The sequence below is a fragment of the Xenopus laevis genome, chromosome 9_10L (genome assembly GCF_017654675.1).
Source record: "Xenopus laevis strain J_2021 chromosome 9_10L, Xenopus_laevis_v10.1, whole genome shotgun sequence".
NCBI classification, from domain to species: Eukaryota; Metazoa; Chordata; class Amphibia; order Anura; family Pipidae; genus Xenopus; species Xenopus laevis.
In genome coordinates, this window is record NC_054387.1 from 56162207 (window position 1) to 56187473 (window position 25267).

Consider the following 25267-nt stretch of genomic DNA (forward strand, 5'->3'; position numbering starts at 1 on the left):
TTTTAAACCCACTTTAAACCAAACTCATGTTATCACAAGAAAGTTTAATACTTTTTTCAGCCCCTACAAATAATGAACCAATCCCTTCCAGTGGAGTAACATTATACTTATTGTATCTTGTCATTATTTAGACAGATGTAATAGTGAACAGTGTGGGAAAGAGGTTGGATTTAAATTCCGGAGCAGTTTCTAAAGCTCTAAGTGCCAAAGCTGGTGCCAAACTCCAGGAACAATTAAAAGAACTGAGCCGTGGGGCCCAAGTGGAAGAAGGTTCTGTATTTGTAACGAATGGATTTGGCCTGAACTGTAAGAAAGTCATTCATGTTGTGACTCCCGGGTGGGATCAAGGAAAGGGCTCTGCTGAGAAGGTAACGTGAGCAATTGGAAATTGTTTTTATTAGGGCAGTAAGATGTTATTTGCTAATTATAACCTCAGATCCACATTTTAAATTGGGTTTATAATTAATCTTCAAGCTAGAATAACTAGTTGCCCTATGAATAGGTGCTGTACCAGTACAGTTTAATGATAACATGGAGATGTAAGTTGGGAAGACCATGTTCTACCATAGTGCTGTCCAACTTCTGGGGTACAGAGGGACAGAATTTTTCTGGCCTACATGGTGGAGGGCCGATAATGGAAGCCAGTGTTGACCACCAAACCACACCCACTTTAAATTACACCCATTTTACCACAAGAAATTTTAAGACCATGTCCACATTAATGGTGGTAGCACACCAAAAAACAAAATGGTTGGTGCTCACTGCAGGGATATCACTCATCACTCATACAGTATGTGACACAAGTTTATTAAATCATATTAAGACATACCCATCCATGTGCCTCATCCTCCCCTTTGGATAACACAGCAATCCCCAGCACATGATTAAACACTTTGGGGACCCCTAACAAGTATTTCCAAATACTAACAAACCCCCTCTAGGTTCACCTCCCACAGGCAGTGTACGGCACACACAGGCAGAGTAACACTGGCAAAGTATGACACACACAAGGAGCATAGGGCAGGCAGAGTATGGCACACAAGGAGCATAGGACAGGCATAGTATGGCACACACAGGGAGCATAGGGCATGCAGAGTATGGCACACACAGGGAGCATAGGGCAGGCAGAGTATGGCACACACAGGGAGCATAGGGCAGGCAGAGTATGGCACACAGGGAGCATAGGGCATGCAGAGTATGGCACACAGGGAGCATAGGGCAGGCAGAGTATGGCACACACAGGGAATATAGGGCAGGCAGAGTATGGCACACACAAGGATCATAGGGCAGGCAGAGTATGGGGCACATAAGAGCATAGGGCTGGCAGAGCATGGCACAGTCAAGGAGCATAGGTCAGCTAGAGTATGTTGCACACAAGGAGCATAGGGCAGCCAGAGAATGGTGCAAACATGGAGCATAGAGCAGACAGAGTATGGCACACACAAGGAGCATAGGACAGGCAGAGCATGGCACACACAGGGAGCATAGGGCAGGCAGAGTATGACACACACAGGGAGCATATGACAGGCAGAGTATGACACACACAGGGAGCATAGGGCAGGCAGAGTATGACACACACAGGGAGCATAGGGCAGCCAGAGTATGACACACACAGGGAGCATAGGACAGGCAGCGTATGACACACACAGGGAGCATAGGGCATGCAGAGTATGACACACACAGGGAGCATAGGGCAGGCAGAGTATGGCACACAGGGAGCATAAGACAGGCAGAGTATGGCACACAGGGAGCATAAGACAGGCAGAGTATGGCACACACAGGGAGCATAGGGAAGGCAGAATACAACAGGAGACAGGGAAACCTATCAGGACCACTCTAAGATGAACAGTTCATACTGTGCTACAGTGACACAATGCTGGTGCCCCTCCAGCAGTTTGTATGAGATGTGAACAGTGAACAATGTGGGCACTTTCAGTCTGGTTCTGAGGTATGAACAGTACAGGGCTTTAGAGTTGTGAACAATAGAGGTGTCACAGGTGTGAACAACACATGGGGGATAAAAGGTGTGAACAATGCAGGAGTTTACTGTTTGAATTTGAGGTGTTAACAATGCAGGGGCCACTAAATCTCAGTACTGATACTGTTTAAATCTTACACAAGGTAAGCAGGCACAGCAGGCAGACTTGTTCTAGTAGAAGCAGTGGCGAGATAATTTTTTGGGGACCAGGAAAAAATGGTGTCATGTCAGGGAAAATGTATAATCAGGAAAATGTATTATGCCTTATATATTTGTGGAACCTCAAAAGAATAGTATAAAATTAGGGAAAACCTAAAATCGGGGGCATGTAAAATTAAGATTTCACTGTAAATTGATTCAAGCTGGTAGAACACACATCCCTTAATCTGCGTGTCCAGTTTAGCTACAAGGGTTTCAATGTAAATCACAGGAGCAAATCTTTTACTGGAATTCCGAGGGTTGTATCTTTGCTTTCAGACATTAAAGGAAATAGTGAAGAACTGCCTGAGTACCACAGAGAAGGAGAAACTGAAATCCATAACTTTCCCTGCCATTGGAACAGGAGCTCTTGGTTTCCCTAAAGATTTGGTGGCTTCCTTAATGTTTGAGAGAATTCTGAAATTCAGCAGAAATAATAAATGCCATATTCAAGTTAATTTTGTGCTGCATCCAACTGACACAGAAACCATCCAGGTAACAGACGTATATGAGAATTTAGCCTAATGGCCTTTTTCAGTGCAGGGGCAACTGAACCTTTCTCTAATTTTCTGTCTTGTCTGTGTGTCCAAACAGTGCAAATGTTTCCTAATGAACCAATGTTGAAACTTGCTATAATGAAAAGGAGGATGTATGGGCAGGGGCAATCCTGGCCCCTCCGCTGCTGCCCCCTCCCCCGGAAATTCACTCTTAAAGTACCAGGAGCAGCATTTTTGCCGCCCCTAGTACCTAGTGGGGCGCTGCCGCCTGATGCGACAGCTTCAACTCGCCTCATTGGCGAAGCAACCCTGTGTATGGGAACCTGGGGGTTCCTATGGGGCCAAGAAAGATGAGCTTAGTGGCAGTGTGCAAAGTGAGGGATATCGGTTGTCTGTGCTTAAAGGAGTTGTTCACCTTAGAGTTATTTTTTAGTATGATGTAAATAATTATATTCTGAAACAATCTGCATTTGGTTTTAATCTTTTATTATTTGTGTTTTTTTTTTATTATTGAGCTTTTTATTCATCAGCTCTCCAATTTACAGTTTCAGCAATCTGATTTCTAGGGTCTAAGTTAACCTAGCAACCATGCATTGATCTGAATAAGAAATTGAAATATGAATAGGGAAGGACCCCAACAGGAAGATGAGTACTAAAAAGTAGTAATGACAGTAAGGGGCCCATTTACTTAGCTCGAGTGAAGGAATAGAATAAAAAAAACTTCGAATTTCGAATGTTTTTTTTGGCTACTTCGACCATCGAATTGGCTACTTCGACCTTCGACTACGACTTCAATTTCGAATCGAACGATTCGAACTAAAAATCGTTCGAATATTCGACCATTCGATAGTTGAAGTACTGTCTCTTTAAAAAAAAAATTTGACCCCCTACTTTGCCACCTAAAACCTACCGAGGTGCAATGCTTGCCTATGGGTCCCCATAGGCTTTCTAATGTTTTTTTGGTCGAAAAAAATTTTTGGTCGATGGATTAAAATCCTTCGAATCGAGCGATTAGAAGGGTTTAATCGTTCGATCGAACAATTTGCGGTAAATCTTTTGACTTTGATATTCAAAGTCGAAGGATTTACATTCGGCAGTCGAATATCGAGGGTTAATTAACCCTCGATATTCGACCATATGTAAATCTGCCCCTACATGTAAAGCCTTACAGAGCATTTGTTTTCTAGATAGGGGCATTGACCCCTATTTGAAAGCTAGAAATAGTCAGAAGACAAATATTTCAAAAACTATACAAAATAAATAATTACAACCAATTGAAAAGTTACTTAGAATTGGCCATTCTGTAAGACACGTACAAGTTAACTTAAAGATGTACCACCTATTTAATATTGTACTTATTGATTAAAACATAATGGCAATACTCACTTTATACTATCTACCTTTACACCACAGTCAAATTACATGTCCCATAGTTATCACGCCACCCTAACATGATACATCAGGCCTTTGTAAAAAGAAGATGTAGGGTGTAAGTAATGTATAATCTGTTAATAGGCACTTAAAGGGATGGTTCACCTTTGAGGTAAATTTTAGTATGTTATAGAATGTCCAATTCTTAGCAATTTTGCAATTGGTCTTCATTATTTATATGTTTTAGTTTTTAAGTTATTTGCCTTTTTCTTCTGACCCATTCCAGCTTTCAAATGGGGGTCACTGACCCCATCTAAAAACAAATGCTCTGTAAGGCTACACATTTATTGTTATTGCTACGTGCTGTTACTTATCTTTCTATTCAGGCCCTCTCCTATTCATATTCCTGTCTCTTATTCAAATCAGTGCATGGTTGCTAGGGTAATTTGGACCCTAGCAACCAGGTTGCTGAAATTGCAAATTGGAGAGCAGCTAAGTAAAGAGCTGAATAACTCAAAAACCACAAATAATAAAAAATGAAAACCAATTGCAGATTGTCTCAGAATATCTCTCTCTACATCGTACGAAAAGTTAATTTAAAGGTGATCAAGCCCTTTAAAGGGATTATGTCATAATTTTTGTGGTGTAGTTTTTATTTCTGAATTACACTGTTTACACTGCAAATAATTCACTCTACCATGTAACATTTAATTTCTAAACCAACAAGTGTTTTTTTTCTACTTTTAATATTGGTGTGTAGGCAGCCACCTCTGGTCATTTGCCTGGTCATGTGCTTTAAGAAAGAGCCAGTGCTGCACTATGAAACTGCTTTCTGACAGGCTATTGTTTCTCCTACTCAATGTAACTGAAGGAGTCACAGTGGGACCTGGGTTTTAACTAATGAGTGCTGTTCTTATATCTACCAGGCAGCTGTTATATTGTGTTAGAGAGCCGTTATCTGGTTACCTTCCCATTGTTCTGCTGATGGGCTGCTGGAAGGGAAGGGAGGGGGTTATATCACTCCAACTTGCAGTGTAGCAGTAGAGAGTGACTGAAGTTTATCGCAGCACATGACTGGGGGCACCTGGGAAACTGACATTATATATAATCCCATGTCAGATTTCAAAATTAAATATAAAAAAATCAGTTTGCTCCTTTGAAAAACAGTGCAGAAGTCTGCTGGAGCATTACTATCAACTAATGCATTTTTGAAAAAAACGTTTTCCCATGACAGTATCCCTTTAAATAGGAATGGTTCGGTTGACATGAGCTCACAGAAATGTGTCCTTCACCAGATCTGTGCTGTAAGCTTGTTAAACCAACCTTTGGGTTGAACCACACAGAAGATTTTGTTGGGCTTGGGCAGATCCAAACACATACCTTAAGTCACCCAGGAATACGAAAAACTAGAACTTCCAAACCTTTCAAGATGACAGCCTTCTAAAAGATAAATACTTTGTCGCTTCTTGCAAAGTTTGTACCTGACCTAAAACTTCCTACCAGTGGTAAAACTGCTGAGGACGCAGACTCCACAGTTGCAGGGAGGCCCAGTGGAAAGGGGGTGCCAGACCTCTGTGTAAATAAATCTCCCCTCAACAGCAGAGGGAAGGGACATTCAGGTACTCAAGGAGTCCAAAAGGGCCACAACACTTATAGTAAAAATCTTTATTGAATGTAACATTAAAAAGATAAGCATCTCAGTTGCATGCCTAATTGGCACTTACTCATAAGCCTATGACTTGTGGCATTTAGGCATGAAACATGAAGGGAAAATGGAGATGCTTATCTTTTTAATGTAACTTTTAATAAAGATTTTTACTTTTATTTATTTTTTGCCCTTGTGGACTCATTGAGTATCTGGATGCTCCCTGCTCCTATGTGTCCATAAGGGAATGGAAGCTCCAGTCAGTAGGGCCAAATTCTTCAAGATGGTGGCATCCAGCATTGCTGCGTCATTTCCCAAAGGCCCTACTAGCCAGATGATATCATCACACTGCCTCTAGACCAGGGGTCCCCAACCTTTTTTACTCGTGAGCCACATTTAAATGTAAAAAAGTAAGCATCTGCTTTGATGCCACTGACAGCAACATCCAAGGGGTTGGTAAGAAACATGTTGCTCGCGAGCTACTGGTTGGGGACTGTGGCAAATTTGGAAGTATGCTGAAACCCAATTATAAATCTTCCACTGTTGAATTACACCTGACACAAATCTCTTGTGTAGTTCTCAGGGCCGCCATTAGAAATCACGGGGCCCCGTACAACTAAATTTTTGGGGCCCCCTGGGCCCCGCCCACACTGACGACCAAGCTCCACCCCATATCCCGCCCACTCCACATCGCAGTTAAAAGACCACACAGACATCAGCGTTAAAAAAGTAACCCCCCCCCCACACAAGTTGTAAAAAGCTATTGATGGTCAGGGCCCCCTTATAAAAAATTGGGGCCCCAAAAAAAAAAAAATTAATTTTTTTTTTTTTTTTAAAAAACATTGTTTTTTTTTTTTATAAGTTAAAAAAAAACTTGGGGCCCCAACAAAAAAAATGTAAAAAAAAACTAAAAAATAAACAAACATTGGTGGCAGGGGCCCCCTTATAAGTTAAAAACAAATTGGGGCCCCAAAAAAAATTTGAAAAAAAAATTTTATTTTGAAAATAAAAAAAACTGGTGGCAGGGGCCCCCTTACAAGTTAAAAACAAATTGGGGCCCCAAAAAAAAATTTGAAAAAAAAAAAATTTTTTTTTAAAAAAAACAATGGTGGCAAGGGGCCCCTAACAAGTTAAAAAAAAAATTGGGGCCCCAAAAAAAAGTTTTAAAAAAAAGATTGGTGGCAGGGGCCTATAGAATATTAAAATAATACATTGGTGGCCAGGGGATTAAAAAAAAACAAAAAACACAAACTGTTGTTCAGTAGGATTGAACTCATGGCTTCAGTACTTCAACTTCGCCTCCTTTCGTGACTGCGGGTCTTTTCACCGCTTCAGGACTTCAATTTCGGCTGTTTTCGTGACTTCGGATCTTTGCGCTGCTTCAGGACTTCGGCTTCGGCTGTTTTCGTGACTTCGGGTCTTTTCGGCGCTTCGTGACTTCGGCTTTTTCCGTGACTTCGGGTCTTTTCGGCGCTTCGTGACTTCGGCTTTTTCCGTGACTTTGGGTCTTTTCGGCGCATCGGCTTCGGCTTTTCGGCACTTCCGCATTCGGCACGCAAGAGGCAAGACGTACGGCTCGGGCGCTCGTAAGGGGGGCCCGGATCTTCAAAAAATGCAGCGCTGCCGGGCCCCCCTTCATGCCCGGGCCCGGTACGCTTGTCCCCCCTGTCCCCCCCTGATGGCGGCCCTGGTAGTTCTCCCCACAGCCATACAAAGTGTCATTTTTTACTGAAGGCCATAGCACTTGCAGTGTGTGGCTGCAATTTCCATTCCTCCTGCCTTAAATAGGAAATGTGACAAAAGTCAATAGGCAATCAAAATGCTAAGTGTACCATGGCTCTTAGGCTCCACCCACTTGTCACATTCTCAGGGAGCAGGCACCCTTTGGAATAGGGTTGCCACCTATTCAGTTTTGACCAAAACAGTTTGGTTTTTGTAAGGCCTGTTCGGGTCTGAACTTCCTTTTTTTGGTTTTCAGCCTTGTGAAACCTGAACAATAATCTGGCCAATAACTGAAAAACATTTGAATACTAAGATACTCACCTCGACATGGCGTAGTTACTATCAAGTGCAGTTAATTTCTTATTATTACAGATACAAAAAAAGCAAATCAATCAAAAATAAGATATTTTTTTTCTAAATTTGCATTGCTGTATTTAAAGGGATACTGTCATGGGAAAATATGTTATTTTCAAAAGGCATCAGTTAATAGTGCTGCTCCAGCAGAATTCTGCACTGAAATCCATTTCTCAAAAGAGCAAACAGGTTTTGTTATATTTTGTATAGGTCAATCTAAAAACAACTGGACAACCTGTAGAGTTCTCCCTCCTGTGCTGAGCCATGCTCTCCAAACGAATGGCTCAGCACAGGAGGGAGAACTCTACAGGGCAAAACTCAGCTGTCTTTCTACACTTAAAAGACAAGGGACACTCCTTTGAAGACAGCAAGGTCCAAATCTTGGATAAAGAAGACCGCTGGTTTGAACGAGGCGTGAAAGAGGCGATTCATGTCAAGGTGGAGAGACCATCTCTTAACAGAGGTGGGGGCCTTCGACACCACCTGTCTGCTACATACAATGCTGTTCTAACATCTGTACCCCGGCGGATTCAGAACACTTCACACATCCATTCATGCAACTCTCACAAGTAACAGCTGTATCTAGGAGTTGCATGACACATTGGATAATCCTATCACAACTACACAGAATCAACACCTGTGAGTTTCTTCAGATGTCACCTCTTTGAAGAGTTACAATGTGCCATTGTAAATGGATTAGTGGAAGAGTTTATATGCCGAGAACTTCCCACACCAGTCAGTTGAACTGAAGAAGCTACTCGGATGAGTAGTGAAACGTCTTCATTGATTACTCAGCAAGTCCAGTTGTTTTTAGATTGACCTATACTAGATATACTATGACCTGGATGAATGAAAATCTTCATAGTCGTTTTGTTATATTCAATTTTGAAATCTGACATGGGGCTAGACATATTGTCAATTTCCCAACAGCGTCCAGTCATGTGACTTGTGCTATGATAAACTTCAAACACTCTTTACTGCTGTACTGCAAGTGGAGTGATATCATCCCTCCCTTCCCCCCCCAGCAGCCTAACAACAGAACAATGGGAAGGTAACGAGATAGCAGCCCCCTAATACAAGATAACAGCTCCCTGGAAGATCTAAGAACAGCACTCAATAGTAAAAGATAAGTCCCACTGAGACTGATAAAGTTACATTAAGTAGGAGAAATAACAGCCTGCCAGAAAGTAATTCCATCCTAAAGTGCAGGCACAAGTCACATGACTGGGGCAGCTGGGAAACTGACAAAATGTCTAGCCCCATGTCAGATTTCAAAATTGAATATAAAAAAATCTGTTTGCTCTTTTGAGAAATGGATTTAAATGCATAATTCAGCTGGAGCAGCACTATTAACTGATGTGTTTTGAAAAAACATTTTTTCCATGACAGTATCCCTTTAAGAGCTTTCTGAATAACTGATTTCTGTATAATAGATCTCATACCTGCAATTAAAGGATTGGGCTTATTCATCAAATAGAATATAACTAGAGATAGGGTTGCCACCTGTGTGGTTTTAAACTGGGCATCAACATTTTAAAACATTGCGAAAACTGGATAGAATCCAGCCAGTTGCATCTAAGTGATGCAATAGCCTCATCCCGGTGTCATAACTCCACCAACATCATTGTGCCCATCTCTGATGTCATCATGTCTGTTCCTACATCACTGCCCCACCCCCAATGCTATCTGACCGCTCCAGTGTTTGGGTTTAGCCATCAGCAAAGGTGGCAACCCTACTTTGGAAGGAGTTCTAAGTTATGATGTCTCTGCAACAGAAGATCGGTTAGATCACTACCTCTCCCCTGTCAATGTCACAGACTAAAGGAAAGGGAGCCTGAGCAGTTTTTTAATACTGTCATTATTTGTTATCAGGCTGAACTGTATCAGAATGAAATCATTCCTTATGTATGTGTGTATTTAAGGCATTTTCTAGTGAACTATCAAGAAGGACAGAAGCCTCTGATTCCAGTCATCACTCCAAGGAAGGAAAAGGTGAGAAAAGTCTCCAGGTAACTATGTTGTTGAAAAATGCTAATAGAAGGGATCATACATATAAAATGCCTGTCCTTTATTTTAAGTTTTTTCCCTTGGTGAAGATTCCTAGGGGCAGATTTACTACAGGACAAATTATTGCCAGCGACCGCTTCGCATACATCGAACCACCTCGCCAGGCACAAATTCGCTACCACTATGCTAATTCACTAATATGCAAAGGGTTAGACTGGGGGGCCCAGGGCCCACCGGGACTGCTGGTCCAGGGCCCACCTACAGCAGCACGCAGAACTCGGCACAACTATGCGTATGCGCCGCTCGAACGCCACCATGCGCATGCGCCAGCAGCGCTTCTCTGTGCGCATACACGAGGGCCGATACGCATCACCGAAAACGTTTTTTCCCCAAATTTTTATATTGGTAAAGGGGTCTGGCCCGGCGGGGGCCCACGAGGGTCGGGCCCACCGGGTTACGTTCAGTAAAATCTGAACGAAAAGTCGCCTGGCGATAGAGTGCGAATGAACGCTAGCGAACGTCCTATTTGCTAGCGAATTGGTGCCTGCGCCTGTTAGTGAATTGGCAAAGTCGCTGCGGGTGGCAACGCTGGCGAAAAGTCGCTAGCATTAGCCACTTCGCTCTTAAGTAAATCTGCCCCTTAGTGATCAAACGCATAGGGCTTTCTCTGTCCTTTGAGAATAAGTTATTTTTTCTTAAACCTTGGAGTGTGTTTGATCAATTATATTATAGTGTTGATATATATATTGGAGTCACTAAATGGGTTGCCTCCTGTGGAGCTGCACCCCTGTACCTGTGCTTTATGGGTGTGTGCCATCTAACCTCCATGGTGTTGAAAATGCATCAGGGATTCCTGCTTTGTGGATTTTTGGAGATCGTGGATTTTTGGGGATCCTCTTGATGTAGATTCTGTGCTCAGTCAGAATGTGACTTGGCCAGAGCATTGGTTTGGTTGGAACAAAAATCCCCCACCAATTGTCTTCAGTAGGTTCCCATCTCTGGATCATATAAAATAAAAGTTGCCCCTTGTTTGGATGGGCAACTGATTTCATTATGTTACTTGTTACCAGTGCAATTCACATTTCTTTAAAGAAGAGCAACTTCATATGGCTTCCTCCATACACAGGAAGTAGTGCAGAAAAATGAAATAATCAGAGATGTAGACAGAGGAATCACCTATCAGGCTATTCTACATTATTCTACTTGTGATAGCAGAACAAATCAATACTCCCAATTACCTATTTATAATCGTATCACTCAGTTTCTGTTGAGGTCTGACTTGGGTCAGCAGTAGTAAAATTAAACAAGGTAATTTTTCCAAAGGGGAAAGTCTGACTTTGGAAAAATTACCTTGTTACATTGTTCTTCTTGCTCAGTTATATATCCAGGATAGAACAAGGTGCCTCCAGGTAACCGGAATTCTTTCTGAGCTCTAGTAACTCCATCTGTTACAGGCTTGAGGAAAGTTTGCAGCCAGATAGTTTCTGTTGCATTGACAAGGTATTATGTCAGACTGAAGCTTTCAGAATCATCCTGGGGTTATGCTTTCTAAATCACATAATGTTTTCCATCTTGCAGCCTTGTTTGGATCAGTCACCAACCAGACACCTGGGGTCCATGAGATGAGAATTGGATCACTTACCTATCAAGTTAAAACAGGGGATATAACTAAGGAAAACACTGATGTTATTGTCAATTCGTCTGACAACTCATTTATTCTGAAAACAGGTACTGTATATGCCTTGGTTATTAATTGGAGAACACAGTGAAAATACCTGCTGGGAATTACTGTACGTAGATGTCCAAGAGAAGGAACAGTACCTGCCTGAATTCTTTGTCCTCAACAGTTAAAAGCCAGTAATCTGATAACGTGGAACCTTCCTTGATAATGGAGGGATACGTGTGCCACCATTTTGCACCTCCTTGGCTGTTGAATTGTATTTCTGTACAGAATAGTAATAACATACACAATATGTATCATATAAATAATATTTACTGATGTCCCTCTGCAGGTATTTCCAAGGCAATACTAGAGGCTGCTGGGAATACTGTGGAAGGTGAATGTGCCACACTTGGTAAGTACAGAGGGCATTTCTAATGATTTATAATCTGACAATGTAATTTCCTCTGAGGGGCAGAAAACACTAAAATTGGATCAAATTGGATCAAAACAGTATTCATATTAGCACTTAATTGCAACACAAAATAAGACCAACCCCCAAAGTTCTTTAAACATTTCAGTAGCATTATCATAATTTTCTGTTTGGGAGTAGAATCTTGTCACTAACTTTCATACCAGTATTAAACTTTACTGTCTGACCAATGAATCTCCTTGTTGGGAGCCTTGCCCACTCCAAGACCTAAGATTTTGTGACTTCTGAAAAGCCAAAAGTCTCATTGCCTATTGGGGACAAATACATTATTTTGTACCCTTAACTTAGTTACTTTGAATTTTTGGGAAATCTCACTTTATACTTTCATCTGTTTCTACCACCTTAGTATACACTCACACACTGAACACTGTTGCACATACACACACAGCAGCACCTCCCCCAATCTAAAATCAAAACAGAAATGTTATTTATGGTCAGTCCACACGAGCAGATTCGGGGAGATTAGTCGCCCCAGTGATCTTCGGGATGACAATCTCCCCAACTGCCTTCCCCCTGCCCTCTGCTGGCTAAAATGAAAATAGCCGGCAGCAATGCACACGCGGCGCTTCATTTTCCAAGTCGCCCGAAGTTTCCTCGTGAGGCAACTTCGGGCGACTTCGGAAAACGAAGCGCTGCATGTGCATTGTCTCAGGCTATTTTCATTTTAGCCAGCAGAGGGCAGGGGGAAGGCAGTTCGGGGAGATTGTCATCTCAAAGAAGAGGCGATTTGTCGATGGGGCGACTAATCTCCCCGAATCTGCTCTTGTGGACTGACCCTTAGATGTGGTTTTTGAAAAAGTGTCCAAAGTGGGTGCCTCTTTGCCTGTCACAGCTCGATCCTACAATAATTTCTCTTGTAGGTGCCCAGGCTAACAAAGGCTACATCATCCCAAAAGGTGGGAATCTGCCTTGCAGTCACATCATTCATGTTCATGGAAAGACAAAACCTGATGAGATTAAAGCCTCTGTATTGGATGTCCTCCAGGAGTGTGAGAATATAAAGGCCACATCAGTTGCTTTCCCAGCAATGGCAACAGGTAATGGCTTTGTTTTCCCTCTCTGTAGAAATTATGTATGCAATAATTGAACTTATAATATTAAAAGAAAATGCATACCCACTGTTATTCTTGTCATTCCAGGAGTGGAAGGGATGACACCTGCTACAGTGGCGGATGTCATGTTAAATGCTCTGGAGGAAAACTCAAAATATGCCCAGTCTGTACAGATGGTGAAAGTGATTATCCAGCAGGAGATGCAGGGAGACTTCGTTAGTACAATGAAAAGCAAAGAGGGCACTGGGCCACCTGAACAATCCTGGCTTTTTGGCAAGATGCAGTGTAGGTGTCTAACCACGGGGCACATGACAAATCACACACACTCCTGATATTACTGTATTTGAACAGGGCAACATTCCACACTATTGCAGAACTGCCAAATTGCCCCTTTAATGGAGACTTTATATACTTTATATACTTTATTGATATACAATATGTTGCATTTGGTAATCTCTCTGAAGCTCTCTCTTACAACGAAGCCACTGTAGAACCAGCTTTTTGGTTTAGAGACTCTTTCCATTTAAATACCACCAAGCATTGAGTTATAATATACTGTATAATATAACTAGATCTATAGATAGTGTCACACTGATTGGTGGTATGGTAGCTTAGCATTATGGTGGTTATTCATTTGAAACAAAATGTACTTGCATTTTCATTTTCTTTAGTGTTTACTACTCTTTTTGAAGCACTTCTAGAAAATTTAAAATGGACACAGTATGTTCACACAACCCCCCTGTATCTTTATAGAAAGCAAGCTCGGCTGGGGAGCACAAGTTGAAACCCACCCTATTGTAAATCAGCCCATATTATTATTTTTTAAAAAAAAGGGAATATTGGAGACTATTTATTGTATATATATATAACTATAATACTATTGACATTGATATATTTGCCTCAAAAAGTAGTTACCTGACTGGTCCCTATTTTCCTAAAAATGCATTTCTCTGGGGATTATTAGGGTCTAGCATAACATCCCCGGAATCCAAGAACATGCATAGAACATAGTCGCCAAATGTCTGAGGAATTTCATGCTTACATATACATTTCTTTGTCCTCAAAACAGCTATTCTTAACTATTTAACCTCCAAAAAAGCTGAACCGGAGAAGCCAGATCTTTTTATACTAAAGGAAAACATTGAACCAGCGATTTTCCATCTTTGCGGAGAAGATAAAGAACAAGTAATGAAGGCTTCAGATTGGCTAAAGGATATTTTATTAAAGGAACTAAACGAGATTGTTCTTTCCGATGATTGGATCAGGGATTTTGAGGAAGAAGAGCACAAGAAATTAACTGACCTTCAGAAGAAATATCCAGTTTCAATCTCTATTGATTCCCTAAATTCTACTCTGAAAGTCTCTGGTCTCTCCAGGGATGTTCTGGAAATAACAAAAGAAATCCATGTTATTATAAAAGAGGTCAATGACAGGAAAACAAGGGAGAGGGAAGCTGAGCTCTATAGTAACCTGGTGGAATGGAAGTATCATACTGGCTCTGGGATGGTTCCCTTTGATAAAATGTCCAATCTGGATCTAGAAAAAGCCATAAATGAGAGCAGGCAAAGTCTCATGGTCGATGTTGCTGGAATAAAACACACCGTCAACATGGAGATGAAAACTGCGTCTGATGCTAAAGGAAATAAAGTTAATATTGTACGAATGCCTAAAACTAGTGAGTTTTATTTTTGTTTTATATCTAGATATCTTGGTGTGTGATACACCTATGAATATCACATGAGGTAAAAACCACTTGTAATTCCCTGAATTTATTCCAGCCAATCACTGAATCTTTATAGTTTTTGGTGAAGGATCCAGTCAGTTGAGTACAGGCATACCTATGTGGGTGGGAAAAAACGATATGGGGAGGGTATATTAATGTTTCTGGTAATCTCACAGGGGAAACGATGGCTGGACTGAGAAAGCGCAGCAACTGGAGGAGATGGGCAGATACCCTAATTAGTTTAGGATAACAGCAGCAACTATCCGTAATACAGAAGCCCTGGGACCTGAGAGTTTAAGGAGGGACAATCAGGGACAAACATAAATGAAGATTTAGTTTAAATCTCTGAAATTCTTTTTACAATCTTCAGTCTGGTAATTTTCAATCTTTCTTGGTCTAGATACATTTACCTTGCTATAGTGTTTTAATATTCAATATTGACCCCAAATCTGCTCCACTGTGGACATAACCACATAGTGAGAATGAGGACTTCTGCCCTCGAGCTTTAATAAAACTGTTCATTGTTTCCAGGCGCCTCAATAGATTTACCCAGTCACTGGCTCCCAATGGGAAATGATCAGGTGAAAACTGAGTTTGTGAGACCTGGAACTGAAGAATATCAAGTTGTCCAAGACATGTTTCAGAAGACCTGCCAGATGAAGATACTTATGGTAAGGATCTCAATAGTGATCAGTTTTAGTTATTTTGTATCCATAAGTTTTAATTATAAATATTAATAGAACAAACTAATAAAGCATCTACATGCTCCGCAGCGCTGTACAATAAAGGGGTGTATACAGTGAAAACATCCAAAAAATGATTGATGCATGAGATAGCGAGGTTTCTGCCTAGTATAATATATATATAGTAGAATAAAAGGAGAAGAGTGTATGAAACATAACATGTAATGAGTAAGAGATGTGGAAACTGGATGGGAATTCAAAAGAAGGGGTGCAGCCCTAGCAGTATCTTTAATGGCTGTATTGGAATGGGTAATTATTGAAAAGTTGATGAGTAGATAAGAAGAGTAGCATAGCAAGGATTGTCAAGTACTTGGAAATATGTGGGGTACAGAGCAGGGCCCCCTTGACCAGCTCCAATGCTAAAGTATAGAGCGGGAGGGGGTGGCATAGGGGCTTCTGCCTCAGGTGGCAGCTGGCTATGAATTGGTGCTAATGGGGTAGAGCAGAATTGTGAACTGCTTTGTTAGTTTGAATGGTATCTTGAAAGGTAGCGCAAGTCAGTGCAGAGATTGGCAGGGCTGGAATAATGGTAGGTAGAATAGCTATGTTTTCTTTTCATGTGGCCACTGAGCTGAGTTTGCTACAGTACATGTATTGCTGGTTTTGCTGGTGGCATGCAGGCTGGTAGACACAAACAAGCACATGGGGATGTCCATTGTAGGTGGATGGGAGCAGGCGTGGGTTGGTTTAGGTGGCAAGTGGTCTTGGGGATAAATGCATCTTGTCCCTGCTCTGGACACTGGTAGAGGGGTATGGCAAATGAGAGTAGTTGCTAAGGTGAGTGAGCCTGGCAGCAGCATTTGGACTGGAAATGTGACACTGTCTGTGATATATGTTGTAGGTTGGATAAATGAAAGTGATGGACAGGGCAGAATTAAAGATAACTAGGCACCGGGCCTTGGGAGAGGAGCTGTTAAAATTAATATACACCTCTGGCATGTTATCAGTTCTGGAAGGGAATGAAAACCATTTATGCCTTAAAGAGGTTTAATATAAGGTAGCACTGCAACATCAAAGCAGAAATGGCTGACAAGCAAGAAGAGCTCTATGTTAAGAGCAGGGGAGTAACAATGATCAATGATTGGCCAGCCCCCCCTCCCTGCAAAAAATATTTTTGGGAATTCAGCGCACACCATGTCCACATGGCGAGCTTCCGCATCTCAGCCCACCCCTTCCCTTTCGGCTGTTCATCGACCCACCGATTGCTTTCTTGTAGCGGATGCAAATTTTACTTTTGATGGGGCCTTCCATACGGCAGGCCCTGTGACCAAGGCCCCCCTGTAGCCGTAGGGTCTGCACTATGGTAGTTATGCCACTGGTTTAGAGATTTGGGTTGATTAGTTTGTCAAGTGAGGAAATATAGAGAGACAATAACTATTGTTTGCCTAAGCAAAAATTTGCTTGGTGAAACAGTGCAAAACTTCTCTAGATCTGAGCTTTTTTGCTAGTGAATTGTCTTCTTTGCCTTTTTGGAGATCTCCTTGCACATTGTCATTTTGGCAAATAAAGGCACCATCTCTCCCTACTATAGCTGCTATCCCACAGCTACAGTCCCATCCCAGAGACTATTATCCCCACTCCTACTATAGGCACCATCTCTCCCAACTATACCTGCTATCTCACAGTCACAGTCCCTTCCCAGAGAGTATTATCCCACTGTTACTATAGACACCATCTCTCCCTACTGTACCTGCTATCCCAGAGTCCATTCCTCACTGCTACAGACTAAAAGTGATTTATCGATATATACTTGTTTCCTACAGCTGTTGAAATGTGGGTCCCAGCTATACAGAAAGGGGCTCATAACAGACTCCCATATCAGATTCCCCTTAGGCTGTAATATATTGTGTATATTTGGTATATATGTTTTTTTTACACTCATAGATTCAGAGAATACAGAACCAGTACCTATGGCTGAACTACCAGATTAAGAAGCAGAGTATTGACACCAAGAATAATTCTTGCAGCAATGAGAGACAGCTGTTCCACGGGACTGAACACATTGCGAAAGTCAACAATAATGGTTTCAACCGCAGCTTCTCAGGGGCCAACGGTGAGACTGGGTGGAATGGGATTCATTGAGTATTTTGAATTCTCAACCTGAGATTCCCCAATATATAGAACCAAGGAAGGAACAGAGCATTATATCTGTAATTCCCGGTAAATAGAATCGTTAGGGACAGATCATGGTATCTGTAATTTCTCGGTACATGGAGCCAAGAAACTTATGGAGCATTATATCTGTGTCTGTGATCCAACACTTCAGTTCTTCCCTTTCTAATACAAGTTTATTCAGTTAACCTATGTAGAAAAGGTGCATAAATAGTGATGAGCACATTTTTTTTCACCATGCATAGATTTACAGCGAAACTCAGCATTTTTGCCATCAGAATTTTTTTTTTTGCAAAACTGCAATAAAAATTTGTTGAGAAAAAATGCCCATTCACTTCAATGCATTTAGAGTGAGAAAAAAAGTATATATTTTGCTACAAAAAAGTTGCCCCGAAAAAAGTCATCACTACGAAATCATTGTGAATTATAATTGCTCATTGCAAACCTTTAACACCTGCTTGAAGGTGGTGTAAACTTTTGGAGCAAATCTAACAACTCTTTCATTAAGAAATTGTATTGCATACACTGCACACTATTGCAAACTATAAAATTCACTATTGCTTTTCTTCTCTCACTTGACACTTTAATATGTTTGGGAATTTTACACCGCTTTGTACATTTTTCAGAAGTTTTGTGAATTATTTGGAGAAGCGAACCGGGGCAAATACGCTCATCACTATACATAAATACTATCTATACACATAATGTATAATTGTTATACAAACATGTCTGATAAATATTAATGAGCTGGTGTGGAAGTGTGCAAAATTACTCTTTACAAGCTGTGGTGCATGACCATGTTGGTATATGGGACCCCACTTTTCCTCCACAGTACTTGTCTATGTAATTGGGGAGAGATACAAAACGGACAGGTTTTGCTTTGCTGATGTGTTGGTCAGAGACGATGGGGGATCACATTAGAAGAGTTGAACTTCACCAACATTTTCCAACCCAAATGTACATAGCTTATACAGAACAAGGGGGATTTAAGAACAAAGTGTGAATTAATTTCTGGAAAGAGAATTCCTACAGATGGGGAAAGCTACAGAAGGTAAAGTAATCATATAAAGTTTATTGTGTTTCCTTTCTCTATACAGGGACTATGATTGGGAAAGGGACATATTTTGCTGTTGATGCCAATTACTCTGCCAATGACACCTACTCCAAGCCTGACGCAAGTGGCAATAAATATATGTATCTGGCACGTGTCCTCACTGGAGAATACTGTAGTGGAGAAAAAGAAATTAACGCTCCTCCACCGAAGGACCCAAACGGATCAAACCCAACGGATCTGTTTGACAGTGTAACAGATAATATGAAGCAGCCTACAATGTTTGTCATATTTAATGATATCCAGGCGTATCCTGAGTATCTCATCACATTTACCAAAAAAATGGCACATAGAGTACCCCGCTGGCTGGTATAAATGTCCAATTATTAATAGAGAAAAGAAGGTCAGGCAACCCCATACCACTTGGGTGCTGCCATTCCCATGTTACCGGCACTTGCTGGTACTAGGGGTAGTAAATCAGTATGAATTGACAGTTTTCAATATACAGATTTATATAGTCAATAGTAACTTGTATCTGATTATTTCCATGTAATTTGCCATCCAATCATTACATTTGGAGTATATGGTGGCTTGAGAGATGTTATTTTTGCCCTTTCTTTTTTTACCCATCAAAGACACAAACTAACACAATATAAATGCCTGCTGGCAAATGTCTGTTTTTCATATGGTGTATAATGGCAACCAATCCAATTATAGCTTGGATTTACTACTAGTATAGCCACAGTAGGAACCTAGCTATAGATACAGTAAGTAGCCATGATGCAGTGTAACCATTTCAATGTCACTCGCACACTCATCCTTGCACCACTGCATGTGTATCTGCTGTGCCCGCTCTGGGAACATCTGAAAAATGTGTTATAGAAGAACGTGAGCAAAGTGAGTGCAATGATACTCTTGTATCCATGTAAATGTATACAGTATCTCTGCCAGATTCACAATTGTTACGATAAGGAAGCTCAATAAATACTTAATATAAACAACTCCTGACTCCCTGTTTTTTGTTTTCATTCAGCTGAGCACAGTTGCATTTTACCTGTCATCCTTCATCCACATATGAGATGTTCAGACACCCAATTGTTTAATGGTACATTTGACAGTTGGACTGGGCCAGCGGGACACCGCGAAAAAACCCAGTGGGCCCCGCCAGCCCAGATCTGTGCCCTGCTTTGCTTCCTGCCGTGACCTGTTTGCGGCAAAAACAGTGTGTGTGCGTGCATGCGCACACGTGCGACGGGGGGAGATGACAGACTCAGAGCCTTGAGGCAGCAGCGCCGGGGGGGCTGGAGGGGGGCCCTGAGGCAGAAGCCCCAGTGGGCCCCAGGCCCCCCCAGTCCTACCCTGGATAGCGGCAATAAAAAAACCCCTAATGTTCCAGTAACACCCAGTGCTTGTGTTATAGGCTCCTTGCCCCTATCCTTGTAATTCTCTCTGCCAAAAAGCCTCTTATTTTAATTAATTTCCAGAAACTTTGTATCTTTTTATGGTGTCAGTGCAGGAGATCATAGAGAAAGTAGGGACATTTCATTAAGAAAACCTGGACTGTGGGCTGAGCTGTCAAAATCAGGACTGTTGGGAGGTACGATAATCTAACATAGTAAGCTGAGTTACTGGCCCCTTTAGAAAAGCTTAGAGCAGTGCTGTCTAATTTCTGCGGTACAGAGGGCAGGAAATTTTCTGGCCTACATGGAGGGCCAATAATGAAAGTCAGCGTTGCCCACTCCCTCTTTGAAACCCCACCCACTTACACATCCATGTTACCACAAGAACTTTTAAGATTATATCCACATTAATAGTGGTAGAATACCAAAAAAACAAATGGTTGGTGATCACTGCAGGGATGTGTAATAACTTTAAGTCATGTTAAAACATACCCTTAAATCCATATCCCTCTTCCTCCCATGTGTATTACACAGCAACCCACCAGCACATGATTAAACATTTTAGGGACCCCAACAACAATTATCAAATGCTAACAAACCCCCAGAACAAGCCCTACCAGGCTCCTGTCCTACAGGTAGCATAAAGGAGGCAGAGTATGACACACACAGGGAGCATAGAGCAGGCAGAGTATGGCACATACAGGGAGCATAGGGCAGGCAGAATACAGCAGAAGACAGGGAAACCTATCAGGACCACTCTAAGATGAACAGTTCATACTGTGCTACATACAGTGACACAATGCTGGTGCCCCCGTTGTGTACTACCTCCTTACTACCCCTGTCCCCTGCAAACATTGGGAAGGCAGACTGGAAACACATTTCTTTGCACAATTATACATTGTGACTGTGATAAAGTCATTTTGAATGTGTTAGGGACATAGGGACACAACATCCCCTGGTTGAGAATTGTGATCCCACTGTATCTTAGCAGCACATTGGGTGATACAGACACAAAAGTTCAGTCACTCCATAGGGCAGAATGGTATGGGGTGCCGTTTGTCCCAAATACATTCTGTATACAAAACTATCCCTAATACACAGAATGAATATCTCTCATGTTATATAAGTATTTGTGACCATACACAGATAAAAAATTTACAAAAGACTTATTTCTATTAAAGCATGAAAACAAAATCTGGTTAGTGCACAAAAGGATGTCAATATATCACAAACTCCATTCTGTACAGTTTAACAAGCAATCTGTCTCACAAATGTATAACCTCCATGTAACGGACACACTTATGTGCAAAGTTACTTACAGAATGAATTATGTAAAACAAAGTTGGACATAATATATAATAGTGTAACTAACTTTGGGGTGCCGTTTGTCCCAAATACATTCTATATACAAAACTATCCCTAATACACAGAATGAATGTCTCTCACGTATAAGTATTTATGACCATACACAGAGAAAAAAAATATACAAAAGACTTATTTCTATTAAAGAATGAAAACAAAATCTGGTTAGTGCACAAAAGGATGTCATTATATCACAAACTCCATTCTGTACAGTTTAACAAGCAATCTGTCGCACAAATGTATAACCTCCATGTAACAGACACACTTATGTGCAAAGTTACTTACAGAATGAATTATGTAAAAACAAAGTTGCACATAATATATAATAGTGTAACTAACTAGTGCTTGTCAAGCTAGATTTGAATGACAAAATAGATATCTGTGACAGAAAGCAAGATTTTATAGTACAGGATTCATTCTTTCCACAAAATGACAGTTTTGTTTCACAAAACAGATAAAATAACCATTCTGTGAAGCAACACTGTAAGAACTTCCAATAAGCACAGTAACTTCTGGTACATTTAATAGGAGATTGCGGGTGTGTGTGGCCTGTCCCATTATTGCTCTCAGCTTAGACAGGAAGAGGAACAGGAGTGAGTCATAAGATAATGGCAAAACAGCAGGAATGCCCTTAACCAAAATGGCCACACAAGCAGGTTACTACAATAAGAATAGCCATATCACCTAAAATGATCATATTTATGTTTTGCATACTTTTCTTTTTCTACAATCATTATAAGTGCAGCATTATATTTCTCAGCCATTTGTAAGAACTTCCATTTATGAACCTGTAGTGTTTAACAGCAGCTCTTTTATGAAAGGTTTGTTCATGTTTATTACTATGCAGCACAGGGGACATTAGAGGGCGCCCTCTATAGCTTGGCCAGATACTTTGCCTTAGCCATGTGGAGCAGAGCTGGCCACTTCTCATCTTGTTTGTATATGGCAATAAGCTTTGTTCTTATTGGTTCAGGAATGTGACTGACAGTGTTGCTTCACAGAATGGTTATTTTATCTGTTTTGTGAAACAAAACTGTCATTTTGTGGAAAGAATGAATCCTGTACTATAAAATCTTGCTTTCTGTCACAGATATCTATTTTGTCATTCAAATCTAGCTTGACAAGCACTAGTTAGTTACACTATTATATATTATGTCCAACTTTGTTTTTACATAATTCATTCTGTAAGTAACTTTGCACATAAGTGTGCCCGTTACATAGAAATAAGTCTTTTGTATATTTTTTTATCTGTGTATGGTCACGAATACTTATATAACATGAGAGAAATTCATTCTGTGTATAAGGGATAGTTTTGTATACAGAATGTATTTGGGACAAACGGCACCCCATATTCATATAAACTTGCCAGACACATTCTGACCAACTGTCCTCAAAGTCAGGAGAGGTAAATCATGAGATAAATCAACCAGGTTCCTAGTGTATTCCCCAGTTTATTTATGGGTGTGTGGATTCTTGTCTGCTGCACATTCCACTTACAGGAATAGAGATTATTTGAACAAGGAGTGGCTGTTACATAAATAGACTTTTCAGCTTCAAAGTGAAAGTAAAACCTTGTTCATCATTATTGCAGTACACATATTTCCTTCATAAGCAGCTCAGAGCCGGAACAGCACAGCCCCAGCAAACATTATCCTGTCTATAACATGGAGGAATCGTGTACATATCAGTTCCCTGTGGCCCTCCAGTGGGATCAGGGGCCCGAGAAACTGAAGGAGTTAAAGAATAAGTTACTTGTGTATTTCCAGAGCAAGAGCAAGTCTAACGGAGGGGAGAGTGTAATCAAGGATCTCGACTGCAGCCAGGGATATGTCCTCATCCACTTCAGCCAAGAAACAGGTAGGATTGGGGGTACAGGGTGTAACAGCATGAAGCTGTGAGAGGATATGGGCATAGGGTAGGACTCAGTGGCATAACTAGATGTTACTGGGCCCCTCAGAAAATTATTTTTCAGGCCCCCAAAATGTCTAGAAGTTGACTTGTTTTGCCAATATGTATTGAAATTGTATATGAATTTGGTCTCATGGGGCCCCTGTAACTCCTGGGCCCCCCTGCGGACGCAGGGTCTGCTTCCTCTGTAGTTACGCCCCTGGTAGGACTCACACACACAACTCCTTCAGGGAATTAGGCTTTTTATTGCTAATCCACTGTTACAAGTTTCCCAGAATTTCTAAGGTAGCCTGCCGGTATTTAGTGGTTCTGACAGCAAATAAAGCAAAGGTTTGGGCACTACTAGTACTGGTCACTGGAACTTGTGGGTACAGCTGTGATGGTGTACAACTGGGCAGTCTCAGTGATCTTCCATTTGTATTAAAAGACTAACAATTTGGAATTCTTGGTAGCCAACTTTGTAAGCCAGAAAGCAAACAGCCCCTGTCGTAAATGCAGAACAAGGTATTACATTATATTCTATGGACAGAGACACACGGTCAGATTATGGGGAGATTAGTCTTCTTCGGGGCGACTAATTTCTCCGAACTGCCTTCCCGCCGGCTACAGTGCAAATTGCCGGCGGGATAGCACTCGGAGCATTTCTTTTTTGTTTCCACTTCTAGCTGACGGGAAGGCAGTTTGGGGAGATTAGTCACCCTAAGCAATAACATAATAGTTGACATTTTTTTCTGTAGATTAAAACTTGTTTTATCACATGTCCTTAGTTACTTCAGCCAAGAAACAAGTAGAATTGGGGGGGGGGGTCCTGGAATATGTCTTTCTGGTTGTGCACACTACAGTTCTGCACTGCTCACCCATCTGTCTGGATTAAGTGGAGATCTATGAGATCACTGTTTGTAGGAAGAGAGAATTAATGTTATTTCTGTATCATAGGCAGCATTAGGGGTTCCCGGATTCTCACTTCTAGGCAAGTACATAAACTGGGTTTGATTACTGGTAAATTACAAGTCTGAGCTGAGAATAGAAATGTTTTTTGTAAGGAAGGTAAAGCCTGTGTATACTGAGGCCTCACAGAGCAGCAGTGTGTGGACAGTGGTGGAAGTTGTACTTCAGCAACACCCATAGTTCCATCCTGATCAGTCCTACTTTATAGAAACAGTGAGATTGGGCAATGTCCGCTTGCCCTAACCACTAACCTCTCTAAATACAGCTCAGGCCCTAATCTCTCAGTAACAGATATTCTCGTGTCCCTGGTAGTAACAGAAGCAGCCAGTGAAAGTGAAAGTAGGAAGGACCCCACGCCCTTTTTGAAATTCTAAGACTTGTATGAGTCAGGCTGGGGATAGGGATGGGGGGCAGGGAGGTTATGTGCTATTTATTATCTCACTTGCCTGGATTGAGTCCCCTTTCCTAGGTGCTTAAAGGAATATGGAAATACAAGTAGCACACAACTAACAGAAATAATAAATACAAAACTGGCATATAAAGTCAAATTTCCACAGAGGGGGGGCAAGCCTCAAGGTCATTCAGTGTGAGATTTGGGTACAATGTTTATTTGTTCTCCTGCATGCTCCTGGAAGACATAACTACATATTCTAGATAGCCTTTGAAATACCGATACAATGATATTTCCATGTCTGTAACTGTTTTGAGTTAAAGGACTATATTATCCTACCACATTACTCCCAACATTTTGGAAACAGAAAGAGGGGCAAAAAGTTTTGTGTCGTGGAGTGTGGGTTAAAATCTTTTTGGCCGCTCCCATTTTGTGGCTACTCCCCCTAATTACCATGTCCATTTTACAAAATTTGGCAGGTTATGAAAGTGAACACCTTTCTACGGTTTTTGTATGTTATTACAGTTTTCCTAATGAAGGTGAAATGCCCTTTAAGCTGTGAGTCAGTTCTTATCTTTTCTAAAAGTGTTACAAATGTATCTTAGGTACATATTTTGGGCTCTCTGCCAAGAGGCAATTAAGTTAGAAACTT

At 41.2% G+C, this 25267-nt stretch overlaps 2 protein-coding genes across 2 annotated transcripts in view; both read left to right on the top strand.

Moving 5' to 3' along the window:
* Nucleotides 1-19607, top strand: part of LOC108701824 (protein mono-ADP-ribosyltransferase PARP14) — a 34244-nt gene extending 14637 nt beyond the window's left edge. The window contains exons 7-17 of the mRNA XM_018236840.2: nt 132-368; nt 2456-2671; nt 9688-9757; nt 11351-11500; nt 11785-11847; nt 12786-12962; nt 13065-13262; nt 14047-14652; nt 15232-15371; nt 17328-17496; nt 18653-19607. Of these exons, the coding sequence (XP_018092329.1) occupies nt 132-368; nt 2456-2671; nt 9688-9757; nt 11351-11500; nt 11785-11847; nt 12786-12962; nt 13065-13262; nt 14047-14652; nt 15232-15371; nt 17328-17496; nt 18653-18981 (2355 nt within the window). The 3' untranslated portion in view covers nt 18982-19607. The remainder of the gene's footprint in view (nt 1-131; nt 369-2455; nt 2672-9687; nt 9758-11350; nt 11501-11784; nt 11848-12785; nt 12963-13064; nt 13263-14046; nt 14653-15231; nt 15372-17327; nt 17497-18652) is intronic.
* Nucleotides 19608-22934: 3327 nt separating this feature from the next.
* The window catches only part of parp14 (poly (ADP-ribose) polymerase family, member 14), a 31034-nt gene continuing 28701 nt past the window's right edge, over nt 22935-25267 (top strand). The window contains exon 1 of the mRNA XM_018235606.2: nt 22935-23225. Within this exon, the coding sequence (XP_018091095.1) occupies nt 23033-23225 (193 nt within the window). The 5' untranslated portion in view covers nt 22935-23032. The remainder of the gene's footprint in view (nt 23226-25267) is intronic.